This window comes from Salvelinus sp. IW2-2015, linkage group LG15, assembly GCF_002910315.2.
Source record: "Salvelinus sp. IW2-2015 linkage group LG15, ASM291031v2, whole genome shotgun sequence".
In the NCBI taxonomy this organism is placed as follows: Eukaryota; Metazoa; Chordata; class Actinopteri; order Salmoniformes; family Salmonidae; genus Salvelinus; species Salvelinus sp. IW2-2015.
Window position 1 is genome coordinate 31,879,291 of NC_036855.1, and position 17,028 is coordinate 31,896,318.

The following is a 17,028-nucleotide window of genomic DNA, read 5'->3' on the forward strand; positions in this document are numbered from 1 at the left end:
AAACTAATGGGTTAATTTTGCAGGTTTTACCTGAAGATCCTTATTGCAGATCCTTAAAAGAGATGGCTAACTATTTTTCAGAAACATTTCAAGTTGAAGCATTCAAACCATTTTTTCCTGTGATTTCTAATTTTCCCTCTCTTTTCTTCCTTCCAGCTATTCAAGGCTTCTCTCCCACGAGGAAGATCAAGGACTTTGCGGAGGCGCAGAGCCTGGACAAAGTCAACGAGAGGATGCCCCCACGCAAGGATGGCCAGCAGCCGGTCAACCCAAACACCCCCAAGAATGGCACAGACTAGGCCCGGAGAGTGACCCCTCTCTCATCCCCACCAGACCCAGGCCATGGCCCTGTCTCATACACCAAAACTATCTCCTCTCGCTCTCTGTTTTCTATCTCCCTCATTCTCTCTATCTCTCCCTCTCTCTATATCTCCCTCTATCTTTCTTTATTTCTCTCTCTCTCTCTCTCTGTCCCATTGTGACTCTTCACCCAGCTGGCCTATAGTTGGACAAGCACAGGACATGTAGGTAGGGAAGACGCCATCACACTGGGAGAATGGTTTCAGCCACCACAGAGTACAACCATGAAAAWAAAKAAAAAAAACGATTTTATTTATTAAATGAAGTATATTAGGTATATTATGTAAGGCTACAATTTGAGTGAAAGCATACATTTCTAAGACGTTCAAATAAGCATATAACTATGGTAAATGTCAAAGATAAAGACCATTTTGTAAATTTGAGTTGATGATTGAGGTAGCTAGTAAAGGAGACCTTATCCTTTATTAGTCAATTAAAGTGTTTCTATTGTTATTTTATGTGCTTTGCAAGGGAAAGTTGACTGAATCTACAGATATCTACAGTTTGTGTGCTCTCATACATGTTTGTCCATTTTTAAAGAATATTATGTGTGTTAAGTAGAGAGAAAATAATGAAGGGAACGATTTGACACCATTGCAGAATATTATTTTATACCTCCAGCAGAAGTTCAGTAGAACTGTTTTGTTCTTCTGTCCAATTTCTTTGGTAAAAACCTTAAAACCACTGAATGCTATTTATGCTGCTTTGGGTCAACTTGTTGCTCCTATATTTTATAGTTAGGTTAAACAGGATTTAATTTGACAGCCTTTAGTCAATCCTTGAGAAACTGCCCAGAATTTCAAAATGATTTGTCAAAGAATGTAAAAAAAGGCTATGGAAGAATTGATCCTAGTTTGCTACGATCATTGATGTGATGTATCACTGGACGGTGATTCGTTTTTCTAGTGTTAGGTGTTCTGCATAGTGTTTTGATAGTTGTTTTGCAAGCTGTCACTAACCAACAGTTACTACCAGTGTGGGGAGGGGGGGGTTATATAATATATACACTGTGTGTACAAAACATTAGGAACACCTTCCTAATATTGAGTTGCACCCCTTTTGCCCTCAAAGCAGCCTCAATTCGTCGAGGCATGGACTCTACAAGGTGTTGAAAACATTCCACAGGGATGCAGGCCCATGTTGAACCCAATGCTTCCCACAGTTGTGTCAAGTTAGCTGGATGTCCTTTGGGTGGTGGACCATTGTTGATACACACGAGAAACGGTTGAGCATGAAAAAACCCAGCAGTGTTGCAGTTCTTGACCCACTCAAGCCGGTGCGCTTGGCACCTACTACCATACTTCGTTCAATCCATGTCTCCGTTGTCTCGAGGCTTAAAGATCCTTCTTTAACCTGTCTCCTCCCCTTTATCTACACTAATTTGAAGTGGATGTACAAGTGACMTCAATAAAGGATCATAGCATTCACCTGGTCAGTTTATGTAATGGAAAGAGCAGGTGTTCTTAATGTTTTGTACCCTCGGTGTAGATATTCTGCAAAACCAAAGTCTGATTCAAAAGGGATATAGGCCGACGGTATGTATTGAAGACAGCCACCAGTACCTTGGGTGTGTGGTGCCCCCATTTGGTTAGCTTTTCTGGGACATTGAGCGGGGAGCGGCCTACTCTTCTTGAGAGTGATGTGCTGAATGTGYAAGGAAGAAAGTCATCATGGTTCATGGTGAAGAAACATACTAAACACWAGGGAAGAGCAACCAGTGGTGTCGTCTTCTCAATGCCCTCCGTGACAAGATGGTGGAGAAATCTTTCCCATGGAGCAAATGGTAACGCCACAGATATGTCCCAAAATGAACTGAAGCTTCCGCGTGTTCATTATTTTATGTTTTAGATAAGATTTCTCTGTTGAAATAATAACGACGCTTAGTTTGATTTCATACTGCTTTTCTTGTCAACGCTACATAAATGAATATTTGGGGCGTTTCTTGGCAAAAGCTGTGTCAATGTCTCCATCTACTGTTGATGTGATGCAGATGCGTTCGAATGACTCCAATGTTGTAAACGTAAGGGAAAGCTGGCCTCCAAATTGGCTCCAATTCAGTGTTTTAGTTGCTAGCGGTTTGAGGAAAGCAGTACCCTGAAGAGGAGTGGATTGAGTCTTTCAGTGTGACGCTGTGAAGATTTGATGTTATCGGAATTTCCATTCTCTTTAGTGGCTCTTTGTCCATCCTATGAGTTATCGCTCCCTATGACACAGTTTTCACGATCTGTGGTAGAGCAAAGCTGTGGACCTACAGTGTCTCTACATTGATCATGTAGTAATTTCTGAATGAATTTGATTGTGAGTATTATATGGTCTTAACACCTTTTTGGTACATAGTAATTGTTCCTCCATGGCAGGAACTGACACTACTTTTATAACACCCACTCTCAACCCTTTAAGGATTGACTTGATTCTTTAGGACTTGTGACTCAATGAACCGGTGCTTAGTTTTAGCCCTAGATTTTTGGGGGCTACAACTGCTTGTCTGACACTCCTCCCGTCGCGCCACATGTAGTTATTCTATTGTGTTTTATCATTCAAGAAAAGCTTTTAAGATTTTTATTCTCATGTGAATTTTCCCTTTTATAATATATATTGTAAGGCTTTTAAACGAGTTGCATTCAATGTGCCATGCCACTACCAAAACACACGCCGACACCTGTGTGTGACTGGTGTGGAGAAGGGAAATCAGAATGTCCCATTCTTGTGTTCAGCAGTGGTCATGGAGAGATCTTGGAGCCTGTTTCAACTCAACATGGGTCAGGTTCATCTGAGTTGTGTCATGGCCCAGATGCTTTTGTTTGTATTTAAAAATGTGATTTGTTTCTCTTCACTGTATTGTGCTCCGAGTTAGAGCAAGTACAGGCCCCGTGGGAGGGCCGTTTTTCTCACCTCTTGTCAGTTTCTAAACATATCTCGAATGTACAAAAATATTTGTAATTAAAGTCTCTTAATAGCTGTAAAAAGGGTGAGAAAAAGAATTTTGTCAAGTACAGTGCTTGTCATGCGAGGCCATGAAATCTATGTAGATGTATCACTTAAAAAATAAAATTTAAATGCAATGTTTCTTGTTCTCCCTGTCGTGGCTGTCTGGAGTTATACTACATGTTGCTAATATATTCTCTACACGTCTGGTTGAATGGGTGGATGCATGTACTCTGGTAGACTTCAGTGTCTAAATGTTGCGCGCCGAATAGTTGTTTATAAATGTCAAAGTTCTACATAAGCAGGACAGTCGTGTCGAAAATATTTAAAAAAAATATGCCTGACATGTTAATCAGGTGGCATCTTTTTACAATCCGAGAGATTGTGATTACAGAAAATGCTGTTCAAGTAATAGTATACTGTCATGGCAAATCAGACACTTTCACACACAGATACAGTGCCTTGCAAAAGTATTCAGACCCCTTGGATTTCAGAACACTTTATTTTTTATAAATTCAGTACTAAAATATTGTTGCATAAGTATTCAACCCCTTTGTTTAGTCAAGCCTAAATTAGTTCAGGAGTACATTTTGGCTTAACAAATCACAAGTTACAATAATAGGGGTTGACATGATTTTGGAATGACTAACCCTTCCTCCTTCCTCATTCATACATTTAAGGTCCCTTAGTCAAGTATTGAATTTCGAGCACAGATTCAACTACAGACCAGGAAGCTTTTAAAAAGCTTAAAAGAAGGGCAGTGATTGATTTGTTTGTTACCCATCTACCAGACATTGAATATCTCTTTAAACATGGTTAATATAATGCTGTGGATTTTGTATTAAATCACCTAGATACATAGTCGTCCAGGTGTGTAAATATCTTAGACTTCCCCAAGAAGACTGACAGCTGTAATCTATGCCAAAGGTCTTTCTACCATGTATTGACTCAGGGAGCTGAATACTTATGCAATGACTATTTTAGTTACATTTTTATTAATCTTAAAAAATACATTTTWAAAAATCCTTGACTTTATGCATAGATTACAGTATTGTGTTGATTGCCAAAATGACAAATCAATTTTAATCCCACTTTGTGACAAAATCCAAGGGGTCTGAATAGTTTTGCAGTTGTATTATCTGTGGCTGCAGAGTTGCAGTTAGTTGTGCATCATTTAAGAATGTCCCCCCCCCCCAAAAAAAATCTTTTTTTAATTTTTTAAAAATAAAATGTAAATTCTTGCTCACTAGACTTCCTCAATCTAAAATTGAGGAACTTTATCAGTATTGAGCATGTGTAATTTTTTTTTATACAGAACTTTAGTCAGCAATGGCTGTCCTCAGTAATACTTTGAATTAATAAAAAATATTTACTGTAGACTCAGTACTCAGCCAAAGTCGGGAATAAACAGTCACCATTGACAAATGTAATAGTACAAAAATAAATGGCATATTATCACATACTGAACACTCACTCCCTCACATGGCAGTGACAAATAAATACTAAAATGTGTCATTTTTTTAAGACGTTCCTCGTAAAAAGAGGACTCCTCAGTCCATTCCATATTTGTCACTATACTGAGTTTACCCATCATGCACATCATTGGCACAAACACATTCCTTGAGCTTCATAGGTAGCCTGAGTGCCAGTCTGTTTGTGCCATCATGCCAATTCCTTGTCACTCATTGTCATGCCAAACAATGAGCAATGGAGTTGGCCAGAGAACAAAGAGATCTGGGACCAGGCTTTTTCAGAAGTGGTGGCAGAGCCAACTTGTCTCTAGTCTAGGGTTCTGTAAAATTATCCCAAAGAAGTGAGGTCTCTGGACTGACTGTGCTCTGGCTGTTGTGGCCCTGCATTTGAGGTCTTGGTAAGGTTTGAGATCCTCCTGTTTCCACTCTTCTCCTTTAGATGTTGACATCAGACACGTGGTGGTGGTGGTCTCAGAGCCTGAGAGAGAGAGAAATATTTACTTAATACTAAATGTTATTCCCGTTCATATCTAAATGGATTAATTCACCTATGTGCCATTTGTAATATCTAAAATTATGCTAATAGTCTCTTACCTGTCGTGCGGCCCTGAAGTCATAGACCGGGGCTTGTGATTGGTTAGCAGCTGGAGGGGGTGGGGGCGGAGCTACTTTTGGTCGCTTGGGCTGGAAATAGTAAAGCGATTAATAAATAGGCAACAGTCCACGGACACAAGAATCTTATCAACCAAGACCAACATTGAGATGATACTGTATAAATCAAAAGGTATTTCATTACCTGCTGTGGCATAGCTTTGTTTTGGCTGGGGATTGGCAGTTTGTTATGGATGTGGTTGTCCACTTCATGGATTTTCTTCTGGGTATGGTGGCTGGTGGATGAGCAGACAGATTTGTATTTTTATCCAGGAAGTCCCATTGATGTCAGAATACGTATTTTACAATGGAGACCTGACAATTAAGTACATCTTAATTTATCAAAGAATAATCTTGGCAGTGAATGTTTATATATGCCCCACGTGGTGGACTAACCTAGGCAGAGTGGGGGACTGTCGTCTCTTCTTTAGGAACACAGCCACTGCCCCAGCAATAGCAGCCAGGAGCAGCAGAGAGACTGTCACTGCAATGCCAATCACTCCTTCTACAATCACACATAGAGAGGTTGGCAAGGTTAAGGAAAGGTCTATACAGAAGTTGAATACAATGAAAACACAGACCATAACTATTGGCAAAACGTTACATAACGATGCTCAAATACCTGTAGTAACACTAATTACTCTAGCAATATTGTAGTAACATGTAAATAAAGTAAAGGCTTATCCCTTGTATCAATTGAAACCGTATTTTTTTTTTAAACACGATTTTCTGATTTATGTCTTTACCTCTGGAGAGGCCCGTGAAGCTTCCATCCTTTGTATCACAGCCTGGCTGTGACCATCCAGGTTCACACTGGCACTCCATTCTGTGATTACACTCCTGCAGTGTCACAACACAGAAATGCATACATTATAATAAAGGCAGGGGTCTTCAACCTTTACTTGCCTAGGGAACCCCCTCCCGGGCAAACCGGCAACCCCATAATGCATTAACAAAAAGGTGAATGATAATGGGAAGACGAAGTAATCAATATTTTYAAATGAATAGATTTGGTAGATAGTTTCGTTATTTTGACCTTCCCACATACAAATTGGAAGAGGAAGTGTAAACTTTAACATAGCCTATCAGCATGAAAGGTGACACCAAACACATTTTTGCTAAGAGCAGTTGTTTAGCTGGTTAAACAAAGGTTAGCCATGTGTTGGCAAAAATGTAATTCCAAGTCAAGAAAGCTTACCAGCAGCAAATTGCCGTAATGGTAGCCTATTCACGGGTGCGTTTTCAAAGCCTATGTCAAATAATCCAATGAGTGTAATTTGCTCAATATTTGGAGTTGAGAATTAAAAAGTTGACATCATTAGAAAMAAAATATTATCCTTTTTTTCCTACAGTAGGTATGTAATTCAAAATGAGTTTGCCTTTTTACCAGTTTTCATCCTCAAGAGAAAAAAAAGAAAGCGCAACCAAGAAACACTTGGAGGGGAGACATCCAAGCAGAGATGACAGAAAGTAGCCTCAACTGGTGAGGCCTGGAAAATCTTGCCTCAAACCGAATGATAATGGAGGACATTCGTCAATGGCCTATGCTCCTTATAGCAGTGTTTCATCCTGAGCTCACAAATACCAAACCAGAGACAGGGGGTGCTGTACTCACAGCATGTCCTTTGCACCGGGCTGAGCAGTTGGTGGCTTTGGGTCCGTAGGCTGTCTCAAGATCCACACACTCGTTCTTGCTGCACACCTTAGAATAGAAGACAGGAATGGGCACAAGAATAAAAGAGAAAATAACACGGTACACATTCAATTTGATTTAATTTCCAAAAACTAGAGGTAGCCCCAGCAGCAACAGACAAAAAGTAACCTTACCTTCCCATCATTACACTTGGTCCCCGTGTTCACCTGTCCAAGGTCACTGGTGTGATCACCGTAGAATGTGGCTTTGCAGTCGGAGAATTTCACCATGCGACCATAGTTGGGGTTATCGTTACCGTTCTTGCAGAAGAGTTTCCCACACTGCACATCTCTACAGAGGAGAGCCACAGGAGGGAGTCCTATCAGTGACATGCCGCTTAAATAAGCAACACCACAATCTGAGTAGTAAAAGCAGCCTATTGAAATGACATGGTATTGCTTGTTCGGCCTCACTGGCTCTGGCAGGGGATGAACTGGTCCTGTGAAGGCCGTCTGCAGTAGGCGTAGTACAGTCCTCTGGTGTTCTGGTTATAGCAGTACGTTGTGGCCTTTTCAGCAGCTGAGGAGGGAATAACACCCAATGTTACACAATGCATTAGAGTAGTTCAGAAAGGAAACACCACGTGTACGTTTAACCATGTATTAGAAAATATTACAACGCATAGTCTTGGCGTTAGGGCTCTGCTCCTTCAGGGTATCTGCCAGAGCGAAGCGTCATATGAAGATGATAATATAACTACAGGCAATGAGCATCATATGCTATATCAAATATCCCGACGGAAGAAACAGAACCCACAGGTTCTGGGGGRGGGGGGGGGCTMMMGTGGTGGTGGTGGGATATCAGAAACCGCAAGCATAGCGAGTAACAGCTAGTTACAGCAGCAAAGGTAGCAAGAGACACCAGGGCATGGTTGCGCATGACATCCGGCATTGAAGAAGCATTTGTAGAATTGGTCAAATTTAAATAGCATGTAAGTAGAGTTTGAATCAAATTGGTGCAATATCTGCTGACACGACCACGCTCGTGTTTCCCTTCTGGGCTGAATTACCACGTGTCAAAAAGGCTGCAACYACAAAAGTGACTATTGTGTCCTCCACACTTTAAACATGCATTAGAATACACTTGACTTGACCATTTCATGACAGAAAATGGATCTAAAAAAAAAGACAAGCAACAGAAAGTTTGCAGCATGAGAAGATGAACCAGAAGAGCTAGCTACCTACATCACCTGATCTGATGAGAGGTGACTCCGTGATGACGAGACAGAGGGAAATGCTTTCACACTTACATGGGCCATACATTTTCACACACTGGTCGTGATGCTGTGGACACTGGCCGTTGAGGCAGTAGCCCCTCCCTCTGTCACAGGAGATCCCATTGACGGAGAAGACGTCCTCAGGACAGACGGCTGAATTCCCTGTGCAGTACTCCGCTAGGTCACAGTCATCATGTTTCCTTCTGCACTCTGTGGACGAGGCCATGATCTGTGGAGAGAGTGGTTGTTGCTATGTTCACTAGCTTGTTAGTGTTCCGACAGTCATGAGTATAGGATGCATTGTAATGAAACAGCAGGGAGCAGGTCTCGAACGCTCGACCTTCTAGCCCGAGGTCGGGCGCGCGATCGAATGTGCCGCAGAGTCGATTTCCGCGCTTATAAACCCAGGGTAGACACCTGTCTCTTATACACATCTAGATGTGTATAAGAGACAGGGTCTCGAACGCTCGACCTTCTAGCCCGAGGTCGGGCGCGCGATCGAATGTGCCGCAGAGTCGATTTCCGCGCTTATAAACCCAGGGTCGTTACACTACTCACTCCTTTCAAAGAGCGCGTCGTGGATGCAAGGTCCGATCACTTCTGACACCAATGTAATGAAACAGCAGGGAGCAGGTCTCGAACCCTCGACGAATGCAAGTGAAATGTCTTCAATATACGTGTCTGCTGCATGTTCTCAAGAGGGCTGTAGTATCAAAGGAACACATCCGGATATCTAGAGCAGACAGAGGCATGGTTGATATGTGGTCGGGTCTCACCTTACAGTCTTCACAGCACTCTCCTGCAGCACACTCGGAGCCTTTGGTCAGTGTGCAGCTGGTGGCATTACAGCAAGGGTTTGTACACTCCTATAACATCAACATCCTACATGTCATTATGATAATGCTATGACGAGATCAGAAAGTTAGTAAGGAATGAGAACATAATGTACCAGTGTGTAAAAGTCTCAAAGTCAAGCCACTATGTATGTGTAGGCTTTAACTAGATACCAAGGGGTTTCCCCACTCCATGTTTACCTCTAGAGTATTATACCGCAGTAAGACACTCTAAGTAAAACAAACATTGTACCTTAGTAGGCTATAAATAGGAATTACAAGCATCTGATGCAAACACGACTTGGCAGGAGAGGTGTAGTTTAGCAAGACAGGTACACAAAAAGATGGTATCTTATCCGACTGACTAACAGGTCTGGACAGATTGACTTGACTAAACTGCACACCTAACTCCCTCTGACTGGAATGTAAACAGATGTTCATGGATTGTTATTTTCAAAGTTTCCTCTACCAGATCACCATATAGCCATGACTATTATACTATGTGGGGAAATGTATAGACTACAAAGTCTGGAAATGTGAGTCATCTAGTGAATCTTATCATTGCATTACTGCTATGTCAGTACTCATTTGAAGAGACATTCCCAAACTGGGTAAATATGTACGTTTTTCTAAGGCGGGTGGTGGCGGATATATATATATATATATCAGGATAGGCCTGTGCTTGTCAAAGGCATTCTCCATTTTGACCCTAGTTAAGGAAAACAGGCAAGACCACGCAGGTAAAACTTAAATGTCATTCCCAGAAATGCAATGTAATCACTTGACACACTTGTATTAACTCCACGAGAACCAACTTTTGTCTGATTTAATTGCCACATTGTTGATCTAAATGGTGGGTAGATGGAATAGAATGAGAAGGTTAATTCACCTCCAGGGAGCCACAATCACACTCCTCTCCTTTCTCCAGAAAGCCATTCCCACACACTGGGGTTGATTCCACATTTCGGTAGTCTGGCTTGTTCAGTAGGCACTCAGGGTTACGATTATTCAGGAACTGGTCATAGCTCAAACTACTGCAGCTACTGAATGACTTTGGGATATCCCAGCTGAAAGAAAAAAACTGTTAAGTTACCTATAAGGTCATATACTGACTTTCAATATAACCACTGTAGTACAAACCACTGTGCTGTCCAAGGGGTCAGTACTGTATGGCTGCTCTGTGTGTGTTATGAGCAGAGAAAACAATGCCTGTAAGTATTCTTGAATACAAGTTCCCTCTTGCTTGTAAACTGCAATCAATCATATGGTTTATCATTGATAGCATTCCAATCTAGTCACAACATTATACTGTATATCTTGAAACGTTTCATAATAACAGTCCTTACCTGAGGGCCCCAGCCATTATACAGCTATTCCCAGAACAAGCACAGGCACTGGAGTCATCGTGGTTCATGCCCAGATTGTGGCCCATCTCATGGGCCAATGTTGCCCCCACAGCTATGGCCCGGGGGTTGTGATCCTGTAAGGAAGTAAATAGTTAACATGAAATAGAATTGACTGTGTTTGATGACATGTTCTATCAGTGAAACTAACCTGAATGAATAGGTTAGAGATTAAATTGATATAGAATGACTGTCATTGTCTCATTCTCTCAAAATGTGCTAAGATCTAATCGAGCTTCCTTTTTCTGATTMAGACATCTTGTTCTGAATGATGGTTGATTAGATAAGTTAAAGAGCAAAAAGCAACTTCTCCTTTTGAAAATTCCTACGTTGCATTGATATGAGTCAGAAACATTTATTCTACTGTCAAAATTTACTACAAAGTGTAAATAGGATACTTTTGCTCATATAATRAGTCTCGTCCAAAACTGAGATTTATGAAACAATTGTATGTCACAGAATAAAGGGTACTTTTTCCCCCCTTGGATTGGGTTTGTTTAAATACTGCCCAAATGCCCACAGCACTGAAGTAATCATCAATTAATAGCGCAGCTGCATGCAACCTGATCGTAATGCCCAATGACATTCGATATCCTTATGGGGCTATTTAGGGACCATCAGTAAATTACACAATGTACATGGGAAATAAAAATGATGTCAATAGCTCCAAATTTCAATGACTTAAAAACCTCAAACCAACTATAAGTTGTAGAAATTCATATACAATTATTGAAAACATTTAATGAGACAACTAAAGGTGTGCAACATGAAAATATTGTCCCATTTACATTGTGTAATTTATTGATGGTCCCTAACTAGCCCCAGAGAACTCTTTAATGACTTCTCTGGGGCTAATGATTACACTTTTCATAAAAAAAATTCACATGAGTCATTTAGTAGATGCTCTTATCCAGAGCGACTTAAAGTAGTGAGTGCATACATTTTTTTTTACTTTTTTTGTATTCCTGTGGGAATTGAACCCAAGAACCATGCTCTACCAACTGAGCCACACGGGACCGTAAAGTACATTTCATTACCATGCCAATTTTCTCACAACTATTTCTAAAGAAGTTAATCTTGCAATTCAACTTTCACTCTTTCTGCTTTGTAAACGTCACAGTTTGAAAACTTGGTAGAACCTCTCCATTGTCCCATTTTACTTCAATTCCTCAAGCAAAAACGATCCTACTACCACATTTCAAACAATGGCAGCTTATTGTGTAGGCAAATGTAGACCTAATGAATGTACTTTACCTGCACCACCCCAGCTGAATGACCTGAACATAGTGTCCCGATGAAGGCCAGACCCACCGTCGATCCCTCAAAGTCAATGCCACTGAAACACAGGGAACAAGAAACATATCAACCCCACATACGTATGTATACATGTCAGCCACAGTGTTTTTGTGCTGCCCATGTATTCGTTGTTTTTGTTTGTTTACTCATGGATTTGCGACGAATGCGGATTACTTTTACTCAGGATGAGCTACTGAATATTAGAGACACATTGCCAGCTGTTTTTGTTCACAAACTTTTGTCCTCAGTCACCGAAATACTGATATTGTATCTGTATGATGTCTGTGGACTGGGTATTACATTTACATTTACTATGTGTAATTATGTACTGGGTGGTTCGAGCCCTGAATGCTGATTGGCTGAAAGCTGTGGTATATCAGACCGTATTCCACAGGTATGACAATTTTTTTTTTTTTTTACTGTTCTAATTACGTTGGTAAGCAGTTTATAATAGCAATTAGGCACCTCGGGGGTTTGTGGTATATGGCCAATATACCACGGCTAAGAGCTGTGTGCAGGCACTGTGTCGTGCATTAGAACAGCCTTGAGGCGTGGTATATTGGCCATATACCACCCGTCTTCAGGCCTTATTGCTTTAATGTACTTGTTGAATAAAGAAGATTCTGATTCTGATGTCAAATACCCATGTTATGAATTCTTCAATATGAGTCTATCAAGAATAAAAATGTTCCAAACCAAGATGGCCTAATCAGGTGACCATCAGCTGACCCTATAAAGATGTCTGACAAGCACACACTATATGAGAAAAACTGTTTTTACGCCACTTCGATACCGCTACGACCAGAAGTTACCTTTTTTGTAGCAGGTTAGGATAATTAGAGTCAGCAAAAAATMATCACCTAACCTGCTACAAAAATCACTTCCGGTCGTAGCTGTGTCGAAGTGGCGTGAAAAGAGTGTCCCCAAACCAAACATTTCATGGTTTGGCAGACATTGGAGGACTTGCGTTCATGTTCAAAGTGAATGTTATCTGCCTCTTATTTTATATTCACTGTTTACCTTATACTCAAKTATGAGTGCCTCACAGAGATGAAACACTTCAACCAGTCAGAGATAGAGGTGAGGACATTTAGATAAACAATTCAATTTCTTTGGCCGAGTCCTATAGTTACCTGATTAGATTGCGTTGTGGCCTACCTGATGACGTGTGTATGTCCAGGCCTACCCAATGAGGTGTGAGTTGGGGCTTACGTGATGAGGTTTGTGTTGGGGCCTACCTAATAAGGTGTGTCCGTCATGGCCTACCTGATGAGGTGTGCGTTGTCATGGGGCTTAGTCTTGACCAGGTCGTTGTTCCTCCACGTGGTAAAGGCGTCCAGGGTGGCACCAGCAGGGGCGGTCACTGATATCTTATCGCTGTCTGACCACACCTCCAGACCAACCAGGGCAATAAAGGTGTTGAGAGGCTTATACACCTGCAGGCAAATTTGTTTCATGGTTAGGTTAGACTCTCCGCATTAAAACAATTAGGGGTGGTTTACCAGAACTACTCCTAATCGGTATCCTGGAAACCATTACAGTTCATTGGAAAGCAATWAAAAAATAGAGAGGTTTGAGTTGAATGACCTTCATTAAGGCAGAGAAGCAAACAAGTACTGTACAAGCAGAGCCAGAAGACAAAAGAGTTCTGAGAAACGGATTAAATATGAAGGTGTTTGATATTCGGATACCAGGCCAGCAGGGACATGGTGCTGTAAGGGGATCTTATAGGTATGTAAAGCTGGCATCACCATGTGACTGACTCACCATGTTGACAAAGTTAACCACTTCAAATATCCTCTTACGCAGCTCTCCCCGATTACTCTCCATCTTCTTGTACTGAAACGGTATGGATGCAATATGTTTTAGTGTGCGCACGAGAACAATGGACATCTTGTCACAATGCATTACTCACTAATTAGATATGATTATTAACATTATTTTATAGATATTGCGTTGCTTTCCTGAATATAATAATATAAAATAAATGATAAGAATGAAAGAATGATAAGAATGAAATGTTGAAGTTTATTGTGTTGATTCGGGTAGAAGTGAGGTACTTGTGTTTTTGGTGTATTGTCAGTTCTTACCTCACGGTTGTCTGCAACGAGGACAAGCTCAACATATTTTTGCTGTTGAAGTATAGATGGACCCTAGTAAACAGGAAAACGTTGCGGTTAGAAGTGTAGGGCGCTAAACCAACGTGAGTTGAGGTGCAACCAAAAAACTATTGGGATCATCATTGAAATGGCTCAACGCTCGCTCACCACTAAAAACTCGATGTTTTATTCGCGCAAAGTTAAAAAGGTGTTGTTTCGGCCATCAATGGCCTTCATCAGAACACATCATTTCCTGTTAGGGAATATCAGACTATATTTAACTAGGGACATTTTAGGTGTATTCATAGATTGGATGTCTTACTGAGGCTCGAGAACGGCTCCTGCCAGTAATGGAAGGGTAGTCTTCGTTCCAGGTAGTATTAGTGACTCCACACACCACAGGCTTGGGGATCTGGTCCTCGTATTTCAGCACTGCGTGATCACCATCATCCCCCCCTGACAGGGGCTCAATCAGGTACCTTTGGGCGGCCGTTCTGAAATATCCACTAAAATAAAAACACATAATAGACATTATACAATCGATTTGGGGGATGAAATAGTGTTTCACTGTGGACTAATAGAAATGTAGGGCTGCCTGCCTGAGTCCATCGCAGGTGCTCATGCTGACCGTAGACTCACTGTCATCCACAATACTCCCGTGATAGTAGCAGTGATCCTGGAGAAGAGAATTAAGTAGAAGGCGAGGTTAAAGGGCCTTAATCAAGACACTTGTAAAGAGCCTACCTATCAAGGGTATGTTCTAATCACTTACCATATCCTGAGGCGTAGAGGTGACTGGTGTGCCATCCTCAGTGTAGTAAGTCTCACTATAGTCTTTAGTGAGTAATTCCCTGAGGGGATTTTTTTTTTTATTAAGTTATTTATTACATCATTTCCTTAGACTGACCTACARGTTCAAAGGAATTCATGAGGTGATAACAAAATTCATGTATTTTTTTAAATATATTTGAGGATGCAGTGTGTGGCTACAAATGGGAACTAAGATAAGCTGTGGAAAGACAGTTCTCCACATAGTGCCGTTCCTTATTTAGGGGAAAGAAGAAGCATGTGATAATCCTACTTGTGTGAGAAGTTAACATTTTGGAGAATGAGATAGGAGTCTTTTGCCAGAGTACATACCTATTCTTCTCCAGATGCATCTCAATGTCTCTCCCACCCACTCTCATTGCATACTTCAACGTTTCTGGCCTGGATGACTGAGKGAGAGGATTAGGATTAGTTGATACCATAGATATAATCTCTCCTCAGTATATTAACATGGTCTCTTATACCACTTTGTTACAAGCAGTAAACACAATTGTTAACAAAGAATAGGTTGGCATTGATGTCTACAGAGTAATTCACAGCAAAACAGCTCCTGTGCAGGAAGGAAGAACAGGAGACGAATCTACCTCGGTTTCTCTTTTCTGCAGAGTATGTAGTCTGATGGGTCGGACTACCTCATAGTCCCTCACCCCTTCAAGAGGACCATGACTCACTGTGGGGAGAGAAGGAGAGAGAACGATGAGGGATAGAGAGAATTCAAGAATGGACCATCTTTGTCTGTCTCCATTCTARTCCAAACGTGTCATAACCTGAACCTTGTTTTCAGGCATTGACTGGTCCATTGGTAAGGAACAGTCAGATGGCAGTATAGCAGTGTTTTACCCTTGAACTGCAGCAGTATAACCCCAGCTTTCCTTATATTCAATGCATTTCATTAATTCATTAAAACTACAGTATGAATAGCTCAGATACATGATGAACACAGGCTGTTTGACCCTGGTATATGATCATTATACTAGGTGCTGTTTTGTTAGAGAGTGTATATCAAAGGCTGACACATGGATAGATGTTTTTTGTTTTTCCTTATTACCCTTTCTTGTTCTCTGTCAGGCCTGTTTGATTTGTACTTGACCTTGGCCCATTGAGCCATGATTGGGCCGTAGAGGAACATTGGGAATTATGTCATTAAAATTGGTCATCTCGTTTCCAGACACTTCCACAGCACAAGGTTTTGACATATGGGCGATGTCCACCACAATCAGTTTGAGTTTACCAGATAATGCAATAATCTCTGCCTTGTCATTCCATCCATACTGTACCTGGTGTGTCAACACTTACTAACACTACTAAATGGATGTTTCCCAATAGTCGCTGTGAGAATGAGACAGCTAAGGATTTATCACTATAAATCAGTGATTCTTGACTGGTGGATTGGGAYGTTTTGAATGGGTTGAGGGTGTCTGAGTAAAAAATATTTTACTTAAACCACAAAAACACAGTAGAAAGTGATGAAATAATTGAATCTCTGAACAATTCTTCTTCAGTCAGTATTTTGAATATAGAGCTATTTGCAGTGCTGTTCAGCGGATTTGGTTGATTTGTGGTCTCTAACCAGTGAGCTTATTAACATCAAGAATATGGGCAKAATTGAATTATTGACAATGAAAAGGTGGGAATGTTGTTCCCTTGTTATACAATTGCAACATTTACTATCAATATAGCAGTAAAAAAAAAATCCAGATTGCAATTTAGCGATTTTTCTCTCTATATCTATACACTCACTGTACTGTTAGTGCAACTAGTCTGAATAAAGTGCCCTTTGAATATGGCTGACAAGGGCTTAACCTGTGTCATTGTGCTGTGAGGAGACGGGTGTATCAAATGGCTTACCTGAGAGATTGCGGCATGCAGTTAGAGTAAAGATCCACAATAGAAGTMTATGTGTCATTGTCGAAGTGCAGACAGCTACTGAAACACAAGTGATGGTCTGAGGGGCTTAATGGGTTACCTGTTTGCATGCTCATGTGATACCATCTACAGGCCACACCTTATTGGGCGGCCCCAGCCTGTCAGTGATGGAGTTTGTTTTTCATGGCCCAGTGGTTTTCATGGCCACTTCCTGTTAGTCATAGCTAGTGTACACACGACTTGCTAAAGTGTCTGTGTTTCCCAAATGGCACCCTATTCCCTATAAAGTACACTACTTTTGACCAGTAGTGCACTATAAAGTGAAAGGTACTGTATGAACAAATGTATTTACTTAGTTAATCTCTGTAATGTTGTGACTAAGGGTA

The 17,028-nt window shown here is 41.0% G+C and overlaps 2 protein-coding genes across 8 annotated transcripts in view; one reads left to right on the forward strand and one right to left on the reverse strand.

Annotated features, from left to right (window-relative positions):
• The window catches only part of ppp3cca (protein phosphatase 3, catalytic subunit, gamma isozyme, a), a 74,619-nt gene extending 71,193 nt beyond the window's left edge, over positions 1-3,426 (forward strand). For 3 of the 7 annotated variants that reach the window (XM_024002323.2, XM_024002326.2, XM_024002324.2), the window contains one exon: positions 157-386. In XM_024002323.2, coding sequence (XP_023858091.1) covers positions 157-299 — 143 coding nt within the window. In that variant the 3' untranslated portion in view covers positions 300-386. Of the gene's footprint in view, positions 1-156 lie in introns of all 7 variants that reach the window. The other 4 variants (XM_024002320.2, XM_024002321.2, XM_024002327.2 and 1 more) reach the window with 3 other exon arrangements.
• Positions 3,427-3,637: 211 nt separating this feature from the next.
• On the reverse strand, positions 3,638-16,735 carry LOC111974777 (zinc metalloproteinase-disintegrin-like berythractivase). Its single transcript, XM_024002770.2, has 22 exons — positions 16,625-16,735; positions 15,361-15,446; positions 15,089-15,165; positions 14,721-14,799; positions 14,548-14,624; positions 14,271-14,454; positions 13,940-14,002; positions 13,617-13,688; positions 13,116-13,285; positions 11,808-11,889; positions 10,497-10,630; positions 10,040-10,217; positions 9,094-9,183; positions 8,351-8,546; positions 7,515-7,620; positions 7,236-7,392; positions 7,024-7,110; positions 6,155-6,248; positions 5,805-5,913; positions 5,554-5,644; positions 5,352-5,441; positions 3,638-5,235 (listed from the first exon to the last, which is right to left on the reverse strand). Exons 1-22 carry the CDS (start codon positions 16,680-16,682, stop codon positions 5,206-5,208), a joined length of 2,310 nt encoding a protein of 769 aa, XP_023858538.1. The 5' UTR covers positions 16,683-16,735; the 3' UTR covers positions 3,638-5,205.
• Between the last annotated feature and the right edge of the window lie 293 nt (positions 16,736-17,028).